The 18,490-nt window shown below is 37.0% G+C and overlaps 1 protein-coding gene across 13 annotated transcripts in view; it reads left to right on the top strand.

Moving 5' to 3' along the window:
• The window catches only part of MYCBP2 (MYC binding protein 2), a 279,427-nt gene that overhangs the window by 220,193 nt on the left and 40,744 nt on the right, over nt 1-18,490 (top strand). For all 13 annotated transcript variants that reach the window (XM_073795323.1, XM_073795322.1, XM_073795327.1 and 10 more), the window contains 4 exons: nt 11,693-13,336; nt 14,312-14,481; nt 15,480-15,724; nt 17,710-17,877. In XM_073795323.1, the coding sequence (XP_073651424.1) occupies nt 11,693-13,336; nt 14,312-14,481; nt 15,480-15,724; nt 17,710-17,877 (2,227 nt within the window). The remainder of the gene's footprint in view (nt 1-11,692; nt 13,337-14,311; nt 14,482-15,479; nt 15,725-17,709; nt 17,878-18,490) is intronic.

The following is an 18,490-nucleotide window of genomic DNA, read 5'->3' as shown; positions in this document are numbered from 1 at the left end:
TTCTGTATTTTCATTATCTTTCCTCATTTCTTTTGAAAGCATCGTTTTATTTGTCCCATATCCTCTGACAATATCTTATACATCATAAGCATTCAGGGAGTATTTATTGACTGGAAATGCCTAAGATGATCATTTCTTCAGTGTAAGCTATGAGTTTAAGATCATGTGTTTCTTGTTATCTTATGGTTGATATTCCTGTCCTTACTCAGAGTACATCTTCAAAATAGAGGAAGAATACTTCAGTAGTAATTAAATTTAACTATAATGTGATGATGTGATATCTAGTAATTCTGAGTTTATACTGATGGAATTTTACAAAAGATCCTCCAGCTGAAAAACTGTATTTCACATGACTCTGTTTAATATAAACATTTTCTAGCTACTGTCCAAGGAGCTAAATAATTTGCTTTTTTTTTTTGTAGAAAGAAATGGTAAATAGAACATTAAGACAGTTTACGATTCTCCCAGAGATTTTAAATAGGTAAACATATAATATATATATCAAAGTATGTCGTACTTTCAAGCCCAGATATGAGAGCTTTAGGTTACTTTGCAACGAGTTTTTCTGTTATACCCATAATCACATTCTCAAGTGAGACAAAACTTTTGCTAAATGTGACAGAAGAGTCCACCTGAGTATCTGCATGCATATTGGTTTGTGTTCAGGAATACTAACATATACTAAAGCACTGTGTTTACTTACTTAGCTTATAAAGATGTAGTGATGGAAAGCCTTAAGCTCAGATTTCCTTTCCAGCCACTTATTTAGTTAAGTTACTTGATGCATCTGAGCCCTTTTTACCTCATCCATAAAATGAGGTGCCTAATAAACGTTATCTGTTGATATTGATATTGCCTTTTGATGCAAACATTTAACATCTCTCATGCTCCAAGGAAAAGTGGAGGAAATCACAGTCTCAGGGAGAGCAGTCTATTCTCTGTGGAGTGAGTTGCAGGAAAGGCACAAATGAGGTTTCCTAGCTACTCCTCAGTACATTTTCACAGCTTAACTTCATTATTCGCTTTGAGATTAATTCTTCCTATGGTAACACTACATTCAGATGTTAGTATGAATATCAGTGTAAAAGCCAGGTTTTTTTCTAAGACTTAGACTTCATTTTTATCCTGGATTATAATCCCAGCCCAGAATCTGTCTACTTATTTGCTTGCCTGGTGTGAGCTGTGGCATGGATGGAGCCCTTGACTTGGGAAGGAGACCTGTGTTTTAGTCTCTGTCCTCCCTCCAGTTAGTTTTGTGACACTAAGCTGATTTCTCGTACCCTTTTCCTCTTTATAATTTTTGTTAAGGAAAATTAAAGGATGATATCAACAAAGATTTCATAAAATCAAATAGTCAAGTGCAATAAAACTTGTCATACTTGAACCGATAGCATCTGTCCCAATGGCCAATATATTTATTTCAGTTTGGGCTCTAACATCTCTAGCATCCCTACAAATCCTTGTCATTTCAGTCATGGGCCAGAATTTATCTTGACTCAGTGTCTCCATCTTCTCTGTGGTAGGAAAGCTTCGACCCATGTTCCTTTCCCTCTTCATCAGTCCTCACTTCATCCTAGGAATTGAGACCACAGAGAATGCTGCTGTTGTTTATAAGACAGTGTGCCCGAGTTCATCTGTTTGCTTTCTCCTGACCAGATCTGACCTTTTGTCTCTCTCTCCCTTTGCTCCCATCTCCTTACTGGCTACTAAATTTATTCCACCCTTTATTACCATTTTTCTTCAGGTGGGTCATTTATTCTTCCATCATTTATTTACCTGCGTTTGTTAAATATCTAGTCTATGCTAGGCTATAGGGCGCAATAACGTAAAGAAAATATTATCACTGATCTTGAAGGGCTTTTGGAATACTGAGGAAGGCAGCCATGTTGAAAAACATGATGGTATTATTTTAAGTCTGCAGGAGCAATATTCACAGAATGCATTGGAAACATAGGAGAAGAAGCTGCTGACTCAGCTAGGAAAGGTTAGAGAAGGCATTAGATAAAAAGATGGCCCCTAATCAGAGTGTTGAAGGACTCATAGGAATTTATCAGGCAGCAGTGGGGGTGGGGAAGGAGGTTACAGGTGTCTTTCCTCTCTAAGAATAGCATGAGCTAAGTTTTGGGGATTCATTGACTCAAAAATATTTACTGACCACCATCTACATGTCAGACACTCTTCTAAGTACTGGTCATGCAAAGAGTCCAGTTTGGGAGGCTTTCATAGTAATCCAGGTGAGATACGATGGTGGCTTTACCAGAGTAGTAGCCTAAGAGATGGTATTAAATCATGGAATATTGGATATATTTTGAAGGGGAATCGACAGGATTTGCCTAAAGATTCAATAAGCAATGAGAATACCAAAATAGTGGAGGGCAAATCTAAGATTTTTGCCTAGGCATTTGGAAGAATGTAATTTCCATTTAATATGGGGACTGTAGGAGAACTGGGTCTGGAGGGCAATAACAAAGGCTTAATTTTGGACATTATATTGGTAAGCTACTGTTGCATAACAAACCACCCCAAAACGTAATGACTTAAAACAAGCACTCTTTTGCTCACAGTTCTGTGGGTTAGCAGAGTAGGCTGGGTTCAGCTGGGTAGTTGTTGTGATCTTGCCTGGGATCCTTCATGCATCTGTAGGTCAGCCAGGCTGGCATGAAAAGGGTGACTAGGCCAAATATCTCTTGTCATTCAGTGGACTGACCTGGGTGTGTTTGCATGGACATTGCAGGATTCTGCGAAAACAAAAGCATGCATGGTCTTTTGAGGCTTAGGCTTGACACTGACACAGCATCACATATGCCATACTCTGTTGGTCAAAGCAGGACACTTATGTTCAAGGATGGAGAAATAGACTTCACTTCTTGATTAGAGTTGCTGCAAAGGGGCATGGTACAGGGATAGGAATAATTGTCACTGTGTTTGCAAATGATCAGATATGTTAAGTTTGAGGTTCCTTTTAAGTCCAGTGGAGATATCAAGTTGAGATCGATGTAAGACCCTGGAGTTCATGGGAACTGTTTGGGCAGGACACATAAGTTGGGAGTTCACTGGCTTATAGCAGAATAATTTGAGAGTTGCCCTAAGGGTGGATTAAAGCAGCAGGAAAGTAGGTATAGGGAGGAAAGAGAAGATGCCTAACGACTGAGCGCTGGGGCACTTCAGGGTTTAGACATGGGAGAGAGGAGGAGAAATCAGCAAAAGAGACTGACAAGCGGCCATAGAAATAGGAGGAAAACCGAGTCATTATGGTGTTTCTGGAAGCCAAGTGAAGAAAGTATTTCAAGGAAATAGTGACAAGCTGTATCAGATGTTGCTGATGGGTCAGGTAAAGTGAGGATTGAGAAGGGACCATTGGATTTAGCAACGTGGAGGTCACTGATGATCTTGATGAGAGCAACTCTAGTCGGATGAGATGCCAAAGCTCCATTAGAGTGGGTTCAAGAGAAAAGGGGGAAGAGAAATTGGAGACAGTTATTATAGATAAATTTGTCAAGTTTTACTGTAAAGGGAAGGAAAACACATAAAGTGAAACCAGGGCAGAGGATGTGAGATCTGGAGAGATTTTTGTTTGGTTTGGTTTTTAATGGGGAAAAGGTAACATCAGGGTTGTTTTTTAATGAGAATGATCCAATAAAGAGAAAAATTGCTGGTGCAGGAGAGAGGGGAGGATTGCTGGAACAGTATTCATCCGTGGGAGAGGGGATGGGATGTAGCGCAAAGGGGAAAGGTTGGCCAAGTAGGAGCAGAAATAGGTGATCCATCATAACAGGAGAGGAAAGAATGTATAGTGTTAGCAGCTTGAGAATGTTGTCCATTTGTGTTTTGTTTTGTTTTGTTTGTTTTCTCAGTAAAATAGGAAGCCATCATCAGCTCAGAGTTAGCATGGGGAAAGTGTTGGTGGTTTGAGGAAAGAGAAGATATGAAATGGTAATCGCTAACACATGGCAGTCATTTACCACATAACAGGCACCATTTTAACCACTTCCAATGAATCAACTCATTTGCTTATGTTAGGAAACATGATTCACTTGAGAAACTTCATGCGTTTGTAGCTTAGAGTGTTAGTGTCCTAGTGGCGGTTTCTTACACTAGAGAGGGTGGGGCCACATCATGAAGGGTCTTGTAAGCCATTCTTAGTAGTTTAGACTTTGTCCTGTGAGTAAAGTGAGTAAAATGGAGGGAGCAGATGAAGGCATATATACTTCTGCAGAATTTTAAACAAAAAGAATGATATGCTCAGTCTTACATTTGTGAAAGATAACTAAAAATATTATGAAAAAGGTTCTGGAGAAAGGGAGAGCATTAGAGGCAGGGATTCCAGAGAAGAGCTGAGTAGGGCTTATACTAAGGTAAATTACAGTGGACGTATAGAAGAAGGGACAAGTTTAGAAACACGTAGGCAGTAAAATTGTACAGGACTTGCTAATCACAGTTGAAGGAGCCAGTCTAGAATGGCGTCCATTTTTCTGTCTTTGTTTTGAAAGATTATATGCTTACCTAATGCCAATACACAGAATAAAAAGCAGATTTTAAGAAAAAATGAGTTCAGTTGGGTAACTTAGCCTCCAGTAAGCTGTAATATAATTCGAATGTGGGAAACATACTTAGCATTTGTGTAACTGAAGATGACATTGTTGACTGACAGTTTGAAAATACATCATTACAGATTTTCATCCATCTTCCTTTCTGCATTTGTATCGTATGGATGAATGTTATATTCCAGTGAAAAGCTTATTTCTATTTTAGCCTTAAGTTGGAAATTTTGTTCTAGCTGTCATTCTTTTATAATTCATTTAGTGTACTAACATTTATATAAGTAAATTTTAGTTCCTATTCTGTGTCTTAAGCTCTTTTTCTTCTGATACATTTGGTAGGATTCCACATTCTGTTAGTGCTTATACATATCTACATTTATGTGTGTATATATTTTTTAAGATATAGAAAGAAACCTAATTCTATAGATCCTTCACTAACAATGATAATAACATTTTGTCAAGTTTACAGTAGAATGACAGGAGCAGTGTTTCTGACTTTCTTCACTCAATTTAAACCCTGGTAATTGTACATTTGCATTCTTCTCTGAATAGTACTACAGATATTTTGACAAAGAGACTCTTAACACACGCAGTAAATGGTTAAGCTTAACTTATAATTCAGATATTCTGGAAATTACTTATTTTAAAACTATTTATTTTTAAAAATATAAAAAACTAGTTTATTGGTTAGTGAGGAGACAATATATAAACTATACCTTCACCCTGGCCAAAAGATGTGAGCAACCAAACAACATGCAGATAAGGAATAAGTACAATTAAGTGTAAGTATTATTCCCACGTCTGTCTATTGATGTTTTGGAGGATTTAGAATAAGATGATAGTGATGATAATTACGTCCTCTAGCCAGCAGCTGCCTGGACTGACAGCTTTAAATGCAAATTCACTGGGTATAATCCGAAGAAAATGAAAACACTTACTCGAAAAGATACACGTACTCCAGTGTTCATAGCAGCATTGTTTATAATTGCCAAGGTATGGAAGCAACCTAAGTGCCATCAACAGGTGAATGGATGAAGAAGATCATTACTTCGTTGTTGACTCAAACCTGAAAGAGTATACGCCCCTTTCTAAATCTCAGAACTGCAGTTTTGTGTACTGCCACCAGATGGTGACAGGTGCCTTGATTCTTCCAGTGTATTGTCCCAATAACAAGGTCAAGGTCCTAATACAGCAAAACCACAATTTGTCTTTGTCCAACTGAAATGAGAATGCTTTCCTTATTAAAAAGAAAAGTTATACTGTTTTATTATTATCATTAGCCTAGGGAACAATTTCTTTAAATACAATTTACAATGAGCTCAGAGTTTCTATGACCAGAGAATGAATGAAGTACCCCAGGGAACTTGATACTCGGGATTTAAAACAAAGAAAACAAAGAATAAATGACACATAAAGAACCGTATTGTTAATAATGGGATACTTTATACCAAACAAACAACGTTGACTTCAAATGAGTACTGGAGGAAAAAATCCAGCTTTTTATATTGTTTTAAACATTACTCTCCTTAGTTAACTATACTATGACAAAAAAATCAAAATTCTACAGACATTAATTTAATGATTGTTTTATCTATAAAGCAAGGTAAAAAGGAGCATGATTAATCTTCATCAGATGTCTAAAAGTTGATCAGTTTTTTCTTCTGTGCATAGATAGCAAAGTATCTCTTAAGAATTACTTCCCTTTTTAAATTGAAAGATATAAATCTTTTAAAAAGTTAACTATTTCAAAGTATTTTAAACTTGAGCTTGGGAAAATTAAATGTCTAGAACAAGTGTTGTGTGAAATCACAGCTTACTGTACTTAGGCATTTAACAGTAACCTTTTGTAGACTGTCAAAAGATGTTTCTTTCATCTTATTCACTTTGAATCATACCTAGGAATCCAGTCTCTTTAAGTTTTGTAACATGTTGGAAAGACTTCAAGGATGATTTGGCTTCAAAACTTTTTCCAGGAGTTTGTCCTTAAACCTCTAACATCTTATCTAATAAGTGTCCATGTAGTTTTGTACATTTATGTTACGGGTGCTTTTAACTAAGATAGTATCTGATTTCCTGCTCCTGTGTCCTCCTGCTAAACCCAGTCTTCACAGATATTAGTGACCAAGCTACGAGACTGTATCCTTACATTGGCAGTTTGAATCGGCCTTGAATTCCAATCAAAAGCTGGCACTCTCCTAACTGACATTTTCAGTGAGAGTTGCAGAGTAAGTATTATATGAGATTGAAATAGCATAAGACCTCATTTTGCAGTTCCTGGTGCCTTTGAGTTTTACCCACTTTAAAAAGAAGAATGCTCAAAAATATTAAAATTTTAACATTTCTTTAACTTAGAGGAACGTGACTTGTTGGCATGTGTCTCCATCCCTCCATCCACTCCTACCATTCTCTCTTGAACCAACTACAGGGGTGTTTGCAGTTGTCCTTATCCACAGAAATTGCTCTATTCAGTTTTTGACTTTTGTTTTGCTAAGTTCAACTGTCAGTTCTAAGATTTCATTTTACTTGCTCTGTTGGCAGTGTTTGACAGGATTGATCTTTCTCTTTTCCTTGAAACACCTTCTTGCTTTGCCTGCTGGATATCTCCTACCTCAGCTCTTCATGTCCAATCTCTTTTCTACATCCTCCTCTATTCTGTATTCCTAGGACTGTCCCAGGGGTTTGGTCTCTTCTAGGCCTTGCTACCTAAGTTGTCTTATCCAGGCATGGAGTATTGCCCAAAATCTGCGTGCTTATCACTCTCAGGTTTATCACCGCTCCATCTAGGGTGTATTTGTTCATTGTCTCTCTCCTTTTACTGGAAGATAAGTTCCATAAGAGTAGGGACTTCATTTCTGTTCATCATCTTATGCTCAATTCCTAGGACAATGTCTGACACATAATACATACTCAGTACCTTATATGGAAGGATTCTTGGTTTTATGAATAGTTCATCTTTAATCTTGGCCATAATAATGAATCAGTCAACTATTACTTTTTCTGTTTTGAGAAAACTGTGTGTTGTATTCATTTTTTTAAATTTCAGTAATGTTAAGAAAGTTGTCTCCTTATATTACCTGAATTTATTTCAGCTCACTTGATTACATTTATTTTCATTGCCACGAGTTAAAATTTTAAATAGTGGATTTATTTTCAGATTTAGATAGAGATTTTTTTTTTAGCATACTGCTTTTGAAAGACCACTTTAAAGGTTCTGTTAATTTTTTGAAGAAAGAATTTTTTTTTAATTTTAAGTACTTCATTTTCTGCATGGTGAATCATTAATGTGTCTAACATTTTCAGTGACTTGTAAATCTTTTTTGCTTTGTGTTGTGAGACTTTTTATAAACAGAATTTGATATCTCAGTAATAAGATCGACAAAACAAACACCAAATATTGGGATTAGCACTAACATTTTTTACTGAGGATGGACTCAGAAAAGTAGTTGACCATAAATGTCAACTTGGGTCCATTCTGAGACACATACTGGAAAAATTATAGTCATGTGTCCATACAGAAAAACAGGTGACAATAGGTTAAACCGTAAGTAACATCTGTTTATCTCCCACTATTTACAAAAAAAAATTACTTATAAACTTTCATTTATAAGTAAGTGAGCACCAAATTAAGGAAAACTGAGTTAAAGAAATATTAGTCTGAAAAGAAATGCTCAAATTTGATTTATCAGTGCTATGAATGTTATTTAACTTCTAGGCTAGCACATTTGGCGCTGTCGTTATTAGTCTAAATTAATTAATTTGACCTTTGTATTCAGTTTTTAATTTTAGAGAAATAATAAACTTGCTGGAAAATTTAGCAGAATATAAACTTTTGAATAAGTTAGTAGTCGCGCATACCATTTGAAATGCTTTGTTTCTGCTTGTGTTCTCTGCTAAATTTTTTTTCCATTGAATCTGTGCTGCTTCTTTGCCAATGTTTTCCACTGTAGAATCTCCATCTCGCAACCTTGCTTCTCGTGAGCGCATTTACAAAAATTATGGTGTAGCTGGGCCTGCCTCTGCTCTCTCATCTCTGTCTCACAAACTGAAGGGTGGGTATGCGTGCCTTCACGGATGGGCCATTCTTAATAAACCTAGGAGGTTTCAAGAAAGAAGTTTTAGTTCACCTCAGTCATTTTCATCTCATTCCATTTAAGATTAAAGTTTATAGTTTTATTTAAAACTTGATATTTTGGGGTAATTTGTGATGTATCTGTTCAGTATTGTATTGATTATCCTAATTGATATGCCTGTTTACTATATGTAGGTTAAATAGAACTCTTGCTTAATTTCAAACCTATATGAGATATTAAATAAAATAAGTATGTAGAACTAAATGCCTTTGGGGAATTGTAACACCATTATTACCAGAGCGAGGTGGTACATGTGTAAGCCGTAAAGCACATTGTGATCTGTAAGAATAGAGTATCTCATGTGACAGGTTAGTCTTCAACTCATTTTTTCTGTTAGGTAATGTAAAAATAATTTTCCTGTTTTAGTTTTTTAATGAGAAACAGTTTGATAATTAAATTCTTTAGTTTACCTTACCTTTTCAGGGCTGTCCTGTCTGGCATGAGTCTTCCTTGTAGTATTTTCTTAGCTGCTTAGTTTTAGTACTTTCAACTTAGAAATGTTTAAACTATTGACAATTGATAAAATGCCAGACGATTTTAAAATATGCTCTGGTGTTATAAAATACTGTAGATACCTAGTCACATATTTTTGTCTTAGTGTAATGTTTAATTAAACTTTTAAAATCTTGTATTCCTAGAAATGAGTAAAACAGTTTTACATTTCTCCTTTGTACAGTTGACAGTGATACTATATAATATTGTAGTATAATTATAGAACCTGATCTCTGTAGTATATAGTCTTGTGTAACCTGATATATAGTATATACTATGGCATATCATATTACAGTAGAGTATTATATTATGATTATATTATAGGGTGGTATTATATAACCTTTTATTTATAATTTTGGCATAAAAATATGCAGGTTATTAATGATACCTAATATTTAATATTTTTACTAATCTGTTTGAATGTACTAAATTTTTATCCTGTCCTGTATTATTTTTTCTTTAGAATCTTTTGAGATTAAAAAGTGTCCATTATTGCTTAAACTTACATATGATAAACGTTAAACAAAATTAAGTGATGAATGTGAAAGTTTTTACGATCTAAAGCTTTTTAACAAATTGTGTTGATATTTATTGATACTTAAAGCAGCCACATGACCATTTTTAGTAATACTTACTGCACGCCTCAAAACTTTTGAAACCCAAATGAAGAAGATGAACATCAGTTAGTTAGTATGTGGGTTTACCACACTTAACTAACTTGACGTATTTGTTTTTTACAAATATATGAAATATATTTTGGAAAAGTAAATTTTTTCAGCAGGATTAAATTGTAATCTGACATCTTGGGAAGAAATAATTTTGCATTATTTATGTGCCTAGACTCCAACAGGTATTCAGCTGTCACCACTTACAGATCTTAAAAAAATATTCACCATTACTTGAAGCTTAGAGATAAGGTATACAGCTGCCCATACTCTCTGGCCCTCTCTATATAACAGACATTTTTGCTAGCGTATGACAGGTGGTGTACCTGATATTTGGAAGATTCAATTGCTTAGCCAGTCACAGTGGAGATTTCCTTTATGAGGAATTGTGCATCATTAATTACAAAGCAAACCTCTTTCAATTCACGAATTAATCTTGTAGAGAGAGGGGTGCCAAATATTAAAGATTTACTGCTTATTTGTCTAGATTCAGCATTATGTATGGTTCAGCTCATGAAATAAACGTGATGATGAAGGCATTTCCAGCTGTCAGAGTAATAACGAAAGCTAGTGCTCCAGACATCAGTCACTCCAAATTAGTGGCCAGGATTAAGCTGATGCTTGATTCTACCAAATACAGTACATTGGTTTATAAAATCTGACCCTCACACAACAATGGCTACTGTCGCCTCTGCCCTGTGGCCATGGGAGCCATAAAAGTAAAAAGTGAGTTTTCAGAGAATCTGAAGATTTGTGACTAGCAGAAGGGAAGGAAACTAAGAAAATAGGAATTTGTTTGCTCATTTAACAAAAACATTTACTATGCTGACCCATTCTTGACATGACATCAGTGGAGTGTAGTAATGAGCAAAAATACCAGCCCTTGCAGGCCTTCTGTGAGGAGGCAGATGCCATGGCAAAGCTCTCTTGATGTATAGGTAACTAGGCTGTGACTCTGCACACACACACACTGCAAGCAAGCCGCAAAACACGTTTCTACTTTATCCACATTTGTTCATATCCCTGTAAAAAGGAAAAAGAAAGAACTACAATGTAACCAGAGTCATCTCAATTTACTAAGTATCCTTTTTCAAAACATATAAATGCTTCTAGCAAGGTTTATGGATTTTCAGTTTTTCATGTCACTTGAATCACTTCAATCAGGTTACTTTCCTCCTAACCAATGAACTAGTATCACTTGCACTGAGGGTAGAAGTTTTGATTTTAGGGAGGAAAGATAATCTTGAAGGTTGTACCACGGATTGACAGCAAAGACGACCTGACTCTAATGCCTCAAAGGAAAGCATGAAGTAGTAGGAAGGAGAGACACTGAATGAGGGCCAGGATGCCAAAAACAAGTGGTGCTCATGTAGGAACATCTAATGCTTTGCCTAGGAAAGAGCGAGATTATTTTTCTTTTTATCCTTTTTGTTTCTGTTATTCTCCTGACTCCTTGTTGAAAGGCCCCGGAATTCAGACTTGTAATTCTAATTCTGAGGATCCCCCCATTTTTCTTCTTCAAGCTCTGAGTTCTAACCAGCTAAACTTATGAACTAAGCTTTTAGAACATAACCTCTTTACAGATAACAGACTGCCTGCATTACCTGTAATTAAATAATAGCTTTAGGGCATTCATACATTAATTATAAATTATTCTAATCCAAACATTAGAATATTAGAATTATAAAATGATGTGATCGAAATTTGACGAGAATTCCCCCTTTTTTCTTTATTCTTGAAGTACTTTTGTCTGTGACAAGCAATACAAATTTTTTTAGCTATGTTTTTAATTTCATTGTTTAGTGTAAATCATCAGTAAGTTATAATTATATTAACAAGTTTCACTATGAAATGGACCATACAGGTGACCGAGGGACTATCTCAACATCTTCTAGACCCGTCTGTACATCAGGAAAATCAGAACTGTCCTCCAAACACAGCAGAACACTGAAACCCGATGGACGTATGAGCCGGACTACCGCTGACCAGAAGAAGCAGAGGGGTACGGAAGGGCTGTCGGCTAGTGAATCTCTCATGTTGAAATCCGACGCTGCAAAGTTGAGGTCAGATTCTCACAGTAGGTCATTATCCCCCAACCATAACACCTTGCAGACACTAAAATCTGATGGGAAGATGTCTTCTAGCTTCAGAGCCGAATCCCCAGGACCAGGTTCTCGGTCATCATCTCCTAAGCCAAAGACCCTCCCAGCCAGCAGGTCTGGCGCATCCAGTGCTAGCTCTACACGTTCCTCCTCACCTCACGATAAAAGTCTACCTCAGAAAAGCGCTGCTCCTGTTAAGACGAGACTGGATCCTCCTCGGGAACGTTCCAAATCGGACTCTTACACCCTTGATCCAGATACCCTCCGCAAGAAGAAAATGCCCCTCACAGAGCCATTAAGGGGACGATCAACATCACCGAAACCAAAACCAGTACCAAAGGATTCTAAAGACTCCCCTGGATCCGAAAATAGAGCTCCTTCTCCCCACGTGGTACAAGAAAACCTCCACAGTGAGGTGGTTGAAGTCTGCACTTCAAGTACTTTAAAAACGAATAGCCTAACAGACAGCACCTGTGATGAAAGCAGTGAGCTTAAGAGTGTGGATGAAGGTCCGAATAAAGTTCATTTCAGCATAGGAAAAGCACCACTGAAAGATGAACAGGAAACGAGAGCATCCCCCAAAACAAGTCGGAAATGTGCTAATAGGCACACCAGGCCCAAGAAGGAAAAATCTAGCTTCCTCTTCAAAGGAGATGGATCCAAACCTTTAGAGCCAGCCAAGCAAGCCATGTCCCCTTCCGTGGCTGAGTGTGCCAGAGCCGTCTTTGCCTCTTTCCTGTGGCACGAAGGCATAGTACACGATGCAATGGCTTGTTCTTCTTTCTTAAAATTTAATCCTGAACTTTCCAAAGAACATGCTCCTATAAGAAGCAGTTTAAGCAGCCAGCAGCCTTCAGAAGAAAAGGAAACCAAATTAAAAAATAGACACTCATTAGAAATATCATCTGCACTGAATATGTTTAATATTGCACCTCATGGACCAGATATATCTAAAATGGGTAGTATCAACAAAAATAAGGTATTGTCTATGCTTAAGGAACCTCCTCTGCATGAAAAATGTGAAGACGGGAAAACCGAGGCCACTTTTGAAATGTCCATGCATCACCCAATGAAGTCTAAGTCTCCTCTTCCCCTGACTCTGCAACATTTAGTGGCTTTTTGGGAAGACATCTCTTTGGCTACTATCAAAGCAGCTTCCCAGAATATGATTTTTCCAAGTCCTGGTTCTTGTGCAGTCCTTAAAAAGAAAGAGTGTGAGAAAGAGAACAAAAAGGCCAAAAAAGAAAAAAAGAAAAAGGAAAAGACAGAAGTTCGGCCCAGAGGTAATTTGTTTGGTGAAATGGCCCAGCTGGCGGTAGGAGGACCAGAGAAAGACACCATCTGTGAGCTCTGTGGAGAGTCACATCCATACCCAGTGACATACCACATGAGACAGGCTCACCCAGGTAAGTGATGTTATTGAATATATGTAAGTACTTTGTGTAGAAAAACAAATTAGGTCACTTTGACTTAAGCGGTTCCATGAATTATGTTAAAGTACAGGGAAACGTTTGCCCAGAATTTATAGTGTCTTACAATGTAATTTTTAAAGTGCTTTATCAATACAGTATAGGGTTCATGAAAAATAGGTAAAGAAATCTAATAGTATGGTGGTAAGGCAGTCTAGTACTATTTCATTTTAATGTATCACATTCTAAGATATTGTTAACTTTTTAAATATTTTATGTGTTACCCAAGGGATGCTGTTAAGGTGTCTCACACAATAGAAATAAGGACGTGTCCATTCACACAATAGAAATAAGGACATGTCCATCCACACAGGAAAGATTGCAACATTAGGTCTCCTTTGATTGTATTGTTTTCCTGTCCAGAATTGCAAATTCAATTAGATTATACTGATTTCTTTGGGCTTCCTGTGGAAGAGATATTAACTGTTTCATCAGAAGACAGTTTTATGTTTTAGGTAAATGTAACGATTTCTGTAACAATTAATATTCCAAAATTCACTTATTATGGATTTGGGTAAATGTTTTTCTCTTCCTACATATTACACTGCAGCCTTTTGTAAAATGCATGATTTGTAAAATATATTATTCTCACAGAGTGTTTTATACCTAATACCTGTCTTCTCCAGTTTTTTTAGCATACTTAAATAAATCTAAATGTACCCATATCTTAACAGTTCTTCTCATCTGCCTGTATAGAGTATCGTCAGTATTTTAGGCATCGTTTACTTGATTACTTTTGGTTACACCTGCAATTTTGCTGATATAATTAACAGCCCAGGTGGCGGTTAGATATTTGCTTCAGTATTTTGCTTACTTTGAGAAGGAAAAGCCGTCATTTATGTACAGGTGACAAGGAGCAAACTATTAAGGACACTTAAAGTGTTAAATTTTTATTTATGTTCTTACTTCAAGGTTGTGGCCGGTATGCTGGTGGACAAGGTTACAATAGCATTGGGCATTTTTGTGGAGGATGGGCTGGTAACTGTGGTGATGGTGGCATAGGGGGAAGCACGTGGTACCTGGTGTGTGATCGCTGTAGAGAAAAATACCTCCGTGAAAAACAGGCTGCTGCAAGGGAGAAGGTATTTTTATTTTGTTCTGGCTGTGCTGTTAGTGATAAGGATAAATCTTATAAAAGTCTCTTTTTATGATCATATTATCAGACAACTCCACATAATTGATATTAAAGATCAGCCTTCATAACAGGAATAATATATAAATTTAATTTATGTACCAGGTCAGCTGTTTTTAATTACAAAAACAAATTATATCTTGGGATAACACAAAAACAACTCTCCTGTAGCATACGTACCTTATTGACAGATGTTTACTGCGTAATTTTGTATTATTAATTTGTCTGCTATTCTACACATGTATATAGGTTTCCCTCTTCACCTTTATCTCTCTTAACTTTCTCTTTTTCCTTTTCTTCTCCTACTCTTTATCTCCTCTCTCTTTTTCTTAATCCTTAATTACGTTGAGGACTCTGGAAAGTCGGGATCATTCACACTAGTGACACACCTAGCTAAAAATATTTGCCAAATATACACACACACGCACGCACACACAGATTATTTACTCTTTATTTTTATTTATTTTTATTTTTTTGCGGTATGCGGGCCTCTCACTGCTGTGGCCTCTCCCGTTGCGGAGCACAGGCTCTGGACGCGCAGGCTCAGCGGCCATGGCTCATGGGCCCAGCTGCTCCGCGGCATGTGGGATCTTCCCAGACCGGGGCACGAACCCGTGTCCCCTGCATCGGCAGGTGGACTCTCAACCACTGTGCCACCAGGGAAGCCCCTATTTACTCTTTTATTTAGATAACTACATTTAGATTTTACTACTTAGGTTTTTTAACTTTCCCAAGGAAAGAGAAAAATGTAGTTTGCATTTGATACAAATTAGTTTTAATAAGTTCAGGAGAAGCATGAAGTGAATGTTGTTTTTGGGAATCACTATTATGATTTTAAAGCAGTTCTACAGTGTTGAATAATTTTTATTGGAAACTCGAAATATTTAGGTTAAGAAATTTAAAATTTGAGTATACGTAGGAAAAGATCCGTACAAATTTCCTTTCCAGGTCAAACAGTCTAGGAGGAAGCCAATGCAAGTCAAGACGCCTCGTGCCTTGCCCACTATGGAAGCTCACCAAGTGATTAAAGCCAACGCCCTCTTCCTGCTGTCCCTGAGCAGCGCGGCCGAACCAAGCATTCTGTGTTACCATCCTACAAAGCCATTCCAGTCTCAACTTCCCAGCGTGAAAGAGGGCATTTCTGAGGATCTTCCGGTTAAAATGCCTTGTCTCTACCTGCAGACATTAGCTAGGTAATATCACTCGGCTGTTGTTCTTTTAAATCACTTTGGATTAACAGCTACTGTTTAATATCATGCCCTGAATTTCCATACTACAGTACATATTGTATACAGTAAAGTGACCTCTAGGAATTTATTTTCTGAGTTGCCTTAACTCAGAAATATGACTGGTAGAGGTATAAACTTTAGAGTAGTAGGTATTTGAAAAAATATGTAAATACTATGTTGATTTGTATTATTATTAATACACAGTATGTCTTAGTAAGACTTCAGCTATCTTTTACTCTTTGGTAGGCAGACGTCAGTGTGTTAATAGTGGGAAATGCTAAAATGGAAATAAACCGATATTTGCTATCCAAAATCTTTCATTTTTCAAATTATTAATTCTGTTAGCGTTTAAATGTTGGTTAGCTGAGTACCAGCTTTGTGTTACACTAAGATGAATATAATAAAATCCTGACTTCGTGTGTTCACACTCTGGTGGAGACAGATATGTAAAGGAAACATTTAAAATGTTACGTGAGGAGCACTTATGATAGAAGTGTGTATAGAATACTGTCATAGCATAAAAGGTAGAGAGTACATGAATCTTGCCAAGGAAATAAGGAAAGGTTTCCCAGAGGATCTGACATTTTAGCAGTCTTGAAGGATAACTAGAAATCAATCAAGCAGGAAATGAGAGGAAAGCAATTCCTGACATAAACCACATATGTGAGGACACAAATGAAATAGCATTACCCATTTAAGGAATACAGGCTTATTAAAGTATTGGTTACCAGGAGAAATATATGAAGTGTTGTTTCCCAAGACCAGGTGATGCGTGGCTCTGTAGCCCATGCTAAGGTTGGATTTTATCCCACAGAGGAAACAGTGGATAAAGAAGAATTTTAAACAAGGAAATGCGTGAACTGGTTTGCAGTTGGAAGATCACTCTGCTGCTAATGTGGAAACTGGATCAAAGGGCATAAGTGAAGATGGAGAAAAGCCTGTTAACAGTGTACTGTTTTTCCTATATTGGGCTTTGCTGGTGCAACCCATATGTTCATGCATTGTACACTGATACTCTAAAACAGCCTTTCATAGGCCAAATTCAGATTTTTTTCATCAGCTGACAAATGAAGATTTCTAGAAATTGCCTGCTGCCGTGGCTTACTAACCAACAGTTCCATTTTGAGAAGCAGAGTTATGTAGTTTGTTTGTTTTTGTACTTATTATTCAGTAAAACGAGTGGGAAACAAAAATGAAAATGTGAGACTAAGTACATTTGGGACTGCGGAGGAAATCATCAGGAATGCCGAGTACAGCAAGCCTTCAGCTTCAGTCACCTGTTTACTGTACTTAGGCTAGTACCTCTCTGTTCCAGTTTGAAAAGGATAGAATCAAATGGTAAAGCATGTAAAAAATGCTGGCATACTCTAATTATGGATTTTATATTTTTAGCCCTATGGGGAATCGATATCCCTCTAACCCATGGAACATTTCATATATCTAATCTTTTTCAAATTTCACTCTTAAAAAAAAAAAAAAACGGTTACCGCCTGTGCTTTAGTGGTCCATGCAAGAAATGTCATGCGCCTGAAGCAAGGCAGTGATGATGGGGAACAAGAAGGGGAATAGTGAGAGGGAACCTGGCATCCACAGGCCTAAGTAACTGGTCGTGGTCGAGGGCTGAGCCTGCTGTGACACCGAGATACTTCAGTGTAAGGCACCTGGAGAGCTGGTGGGATCACTCACTAAAGCTAGAAGATGGAAAAGTTCTAAAAAGCAAAGAAAATAAATTCAATTTTGGATTTGAAATGTTTATGGTACCAGGAATATCTATGTGTGAAATTATCAGACTTTTATCTCCTTTGGCTTACATCTACAACTCTTTTAATACTTTAATCCTCAGTTACAGACTTAATGAGTTGCTTTTACTTTTATGAAGGAGATTAAAAATAGAAAGTTATCTGTATTGCCATCATACTTTTTAAGTTATTGGGTTTAATTTAATGCAGGCATCATCATGAAAATTTTGTGGGTTACCAAGATGACAACCTATTCCAGGATGAGATGAGATACCTGCGTTCAACATCTGTACCTGCCCCGTACATATCAGTAACTCCTGATGCGAGTCCTAATGTATTTGAAGAGCCAGAGAGCAACATGAAGTCCATGCCACCCAGGTATTTGAGTCATTGTCTTTCTGGTGAGTCCAGTGTTTGGTGGAAGAAAGACTGTAAGCTAGAAGAGAATGCTCTAGAAGTTCTTTCATACATACCTCCATCTCGGGAAGGAAGTTGTGTCAACTCTGCTAACTGTTAGAGCAGTAAGAAAAAGCATGCATTCATGAATCAGGTAAGGTCCTTGACAGCAGAGGCAGATCCGGTTGGAGAGAAAAGATCAACTAGTGAAGTAATAAAGGATTCCATTTCCATTGTGTATTATATCATTTAATGCTGTAGTAAATCAGACTAGAGAAAGGTCACTTTGAGGCAGTACTTAGAGAAGGTTTCATGGGAGAAGTAGCACTGAAAGTAGATCTTGAGCTTCTTGGATTATTACTTGCACTGCTCCCCTCACCGGCCCCACCCTACCCCCTTATAATATCAGAGTAAAGGGCTTCTTGAAAACTGAAGAGAAACATATATATATATATATATATATATATATATATATATATATATATATAATGCAGAAGGAAGCAGGGTACCACTGAGAGTTTTTAGAGGAGGAAAGACATGGTACAAATGCAGAAATAGTCTCACAGTTGTCAACTGAGAAGCTGAAGATTTCAAT

The sequence above is a fragment of the Tursiops truncatus genome, chromosome 18, assembly GCF_011762595.2.
Source record: "Tursiops truncatus isolate mTurTru1 chromosome 18, mTurTru1.mat.Y, whole genome shotgun sequence".
In the NCBI taxonomy this organism is placed as follows: Eukaryota; Metazoa; Chordata; class Mammalia; order Artiodactyla; family Delphinidae; genus Tursiops; species Tursiops truncatus.
Note: the sequence above shows the minus strand (reverse complement) of the source record. Positions and strands in the feature narration are given on the sequence as shown.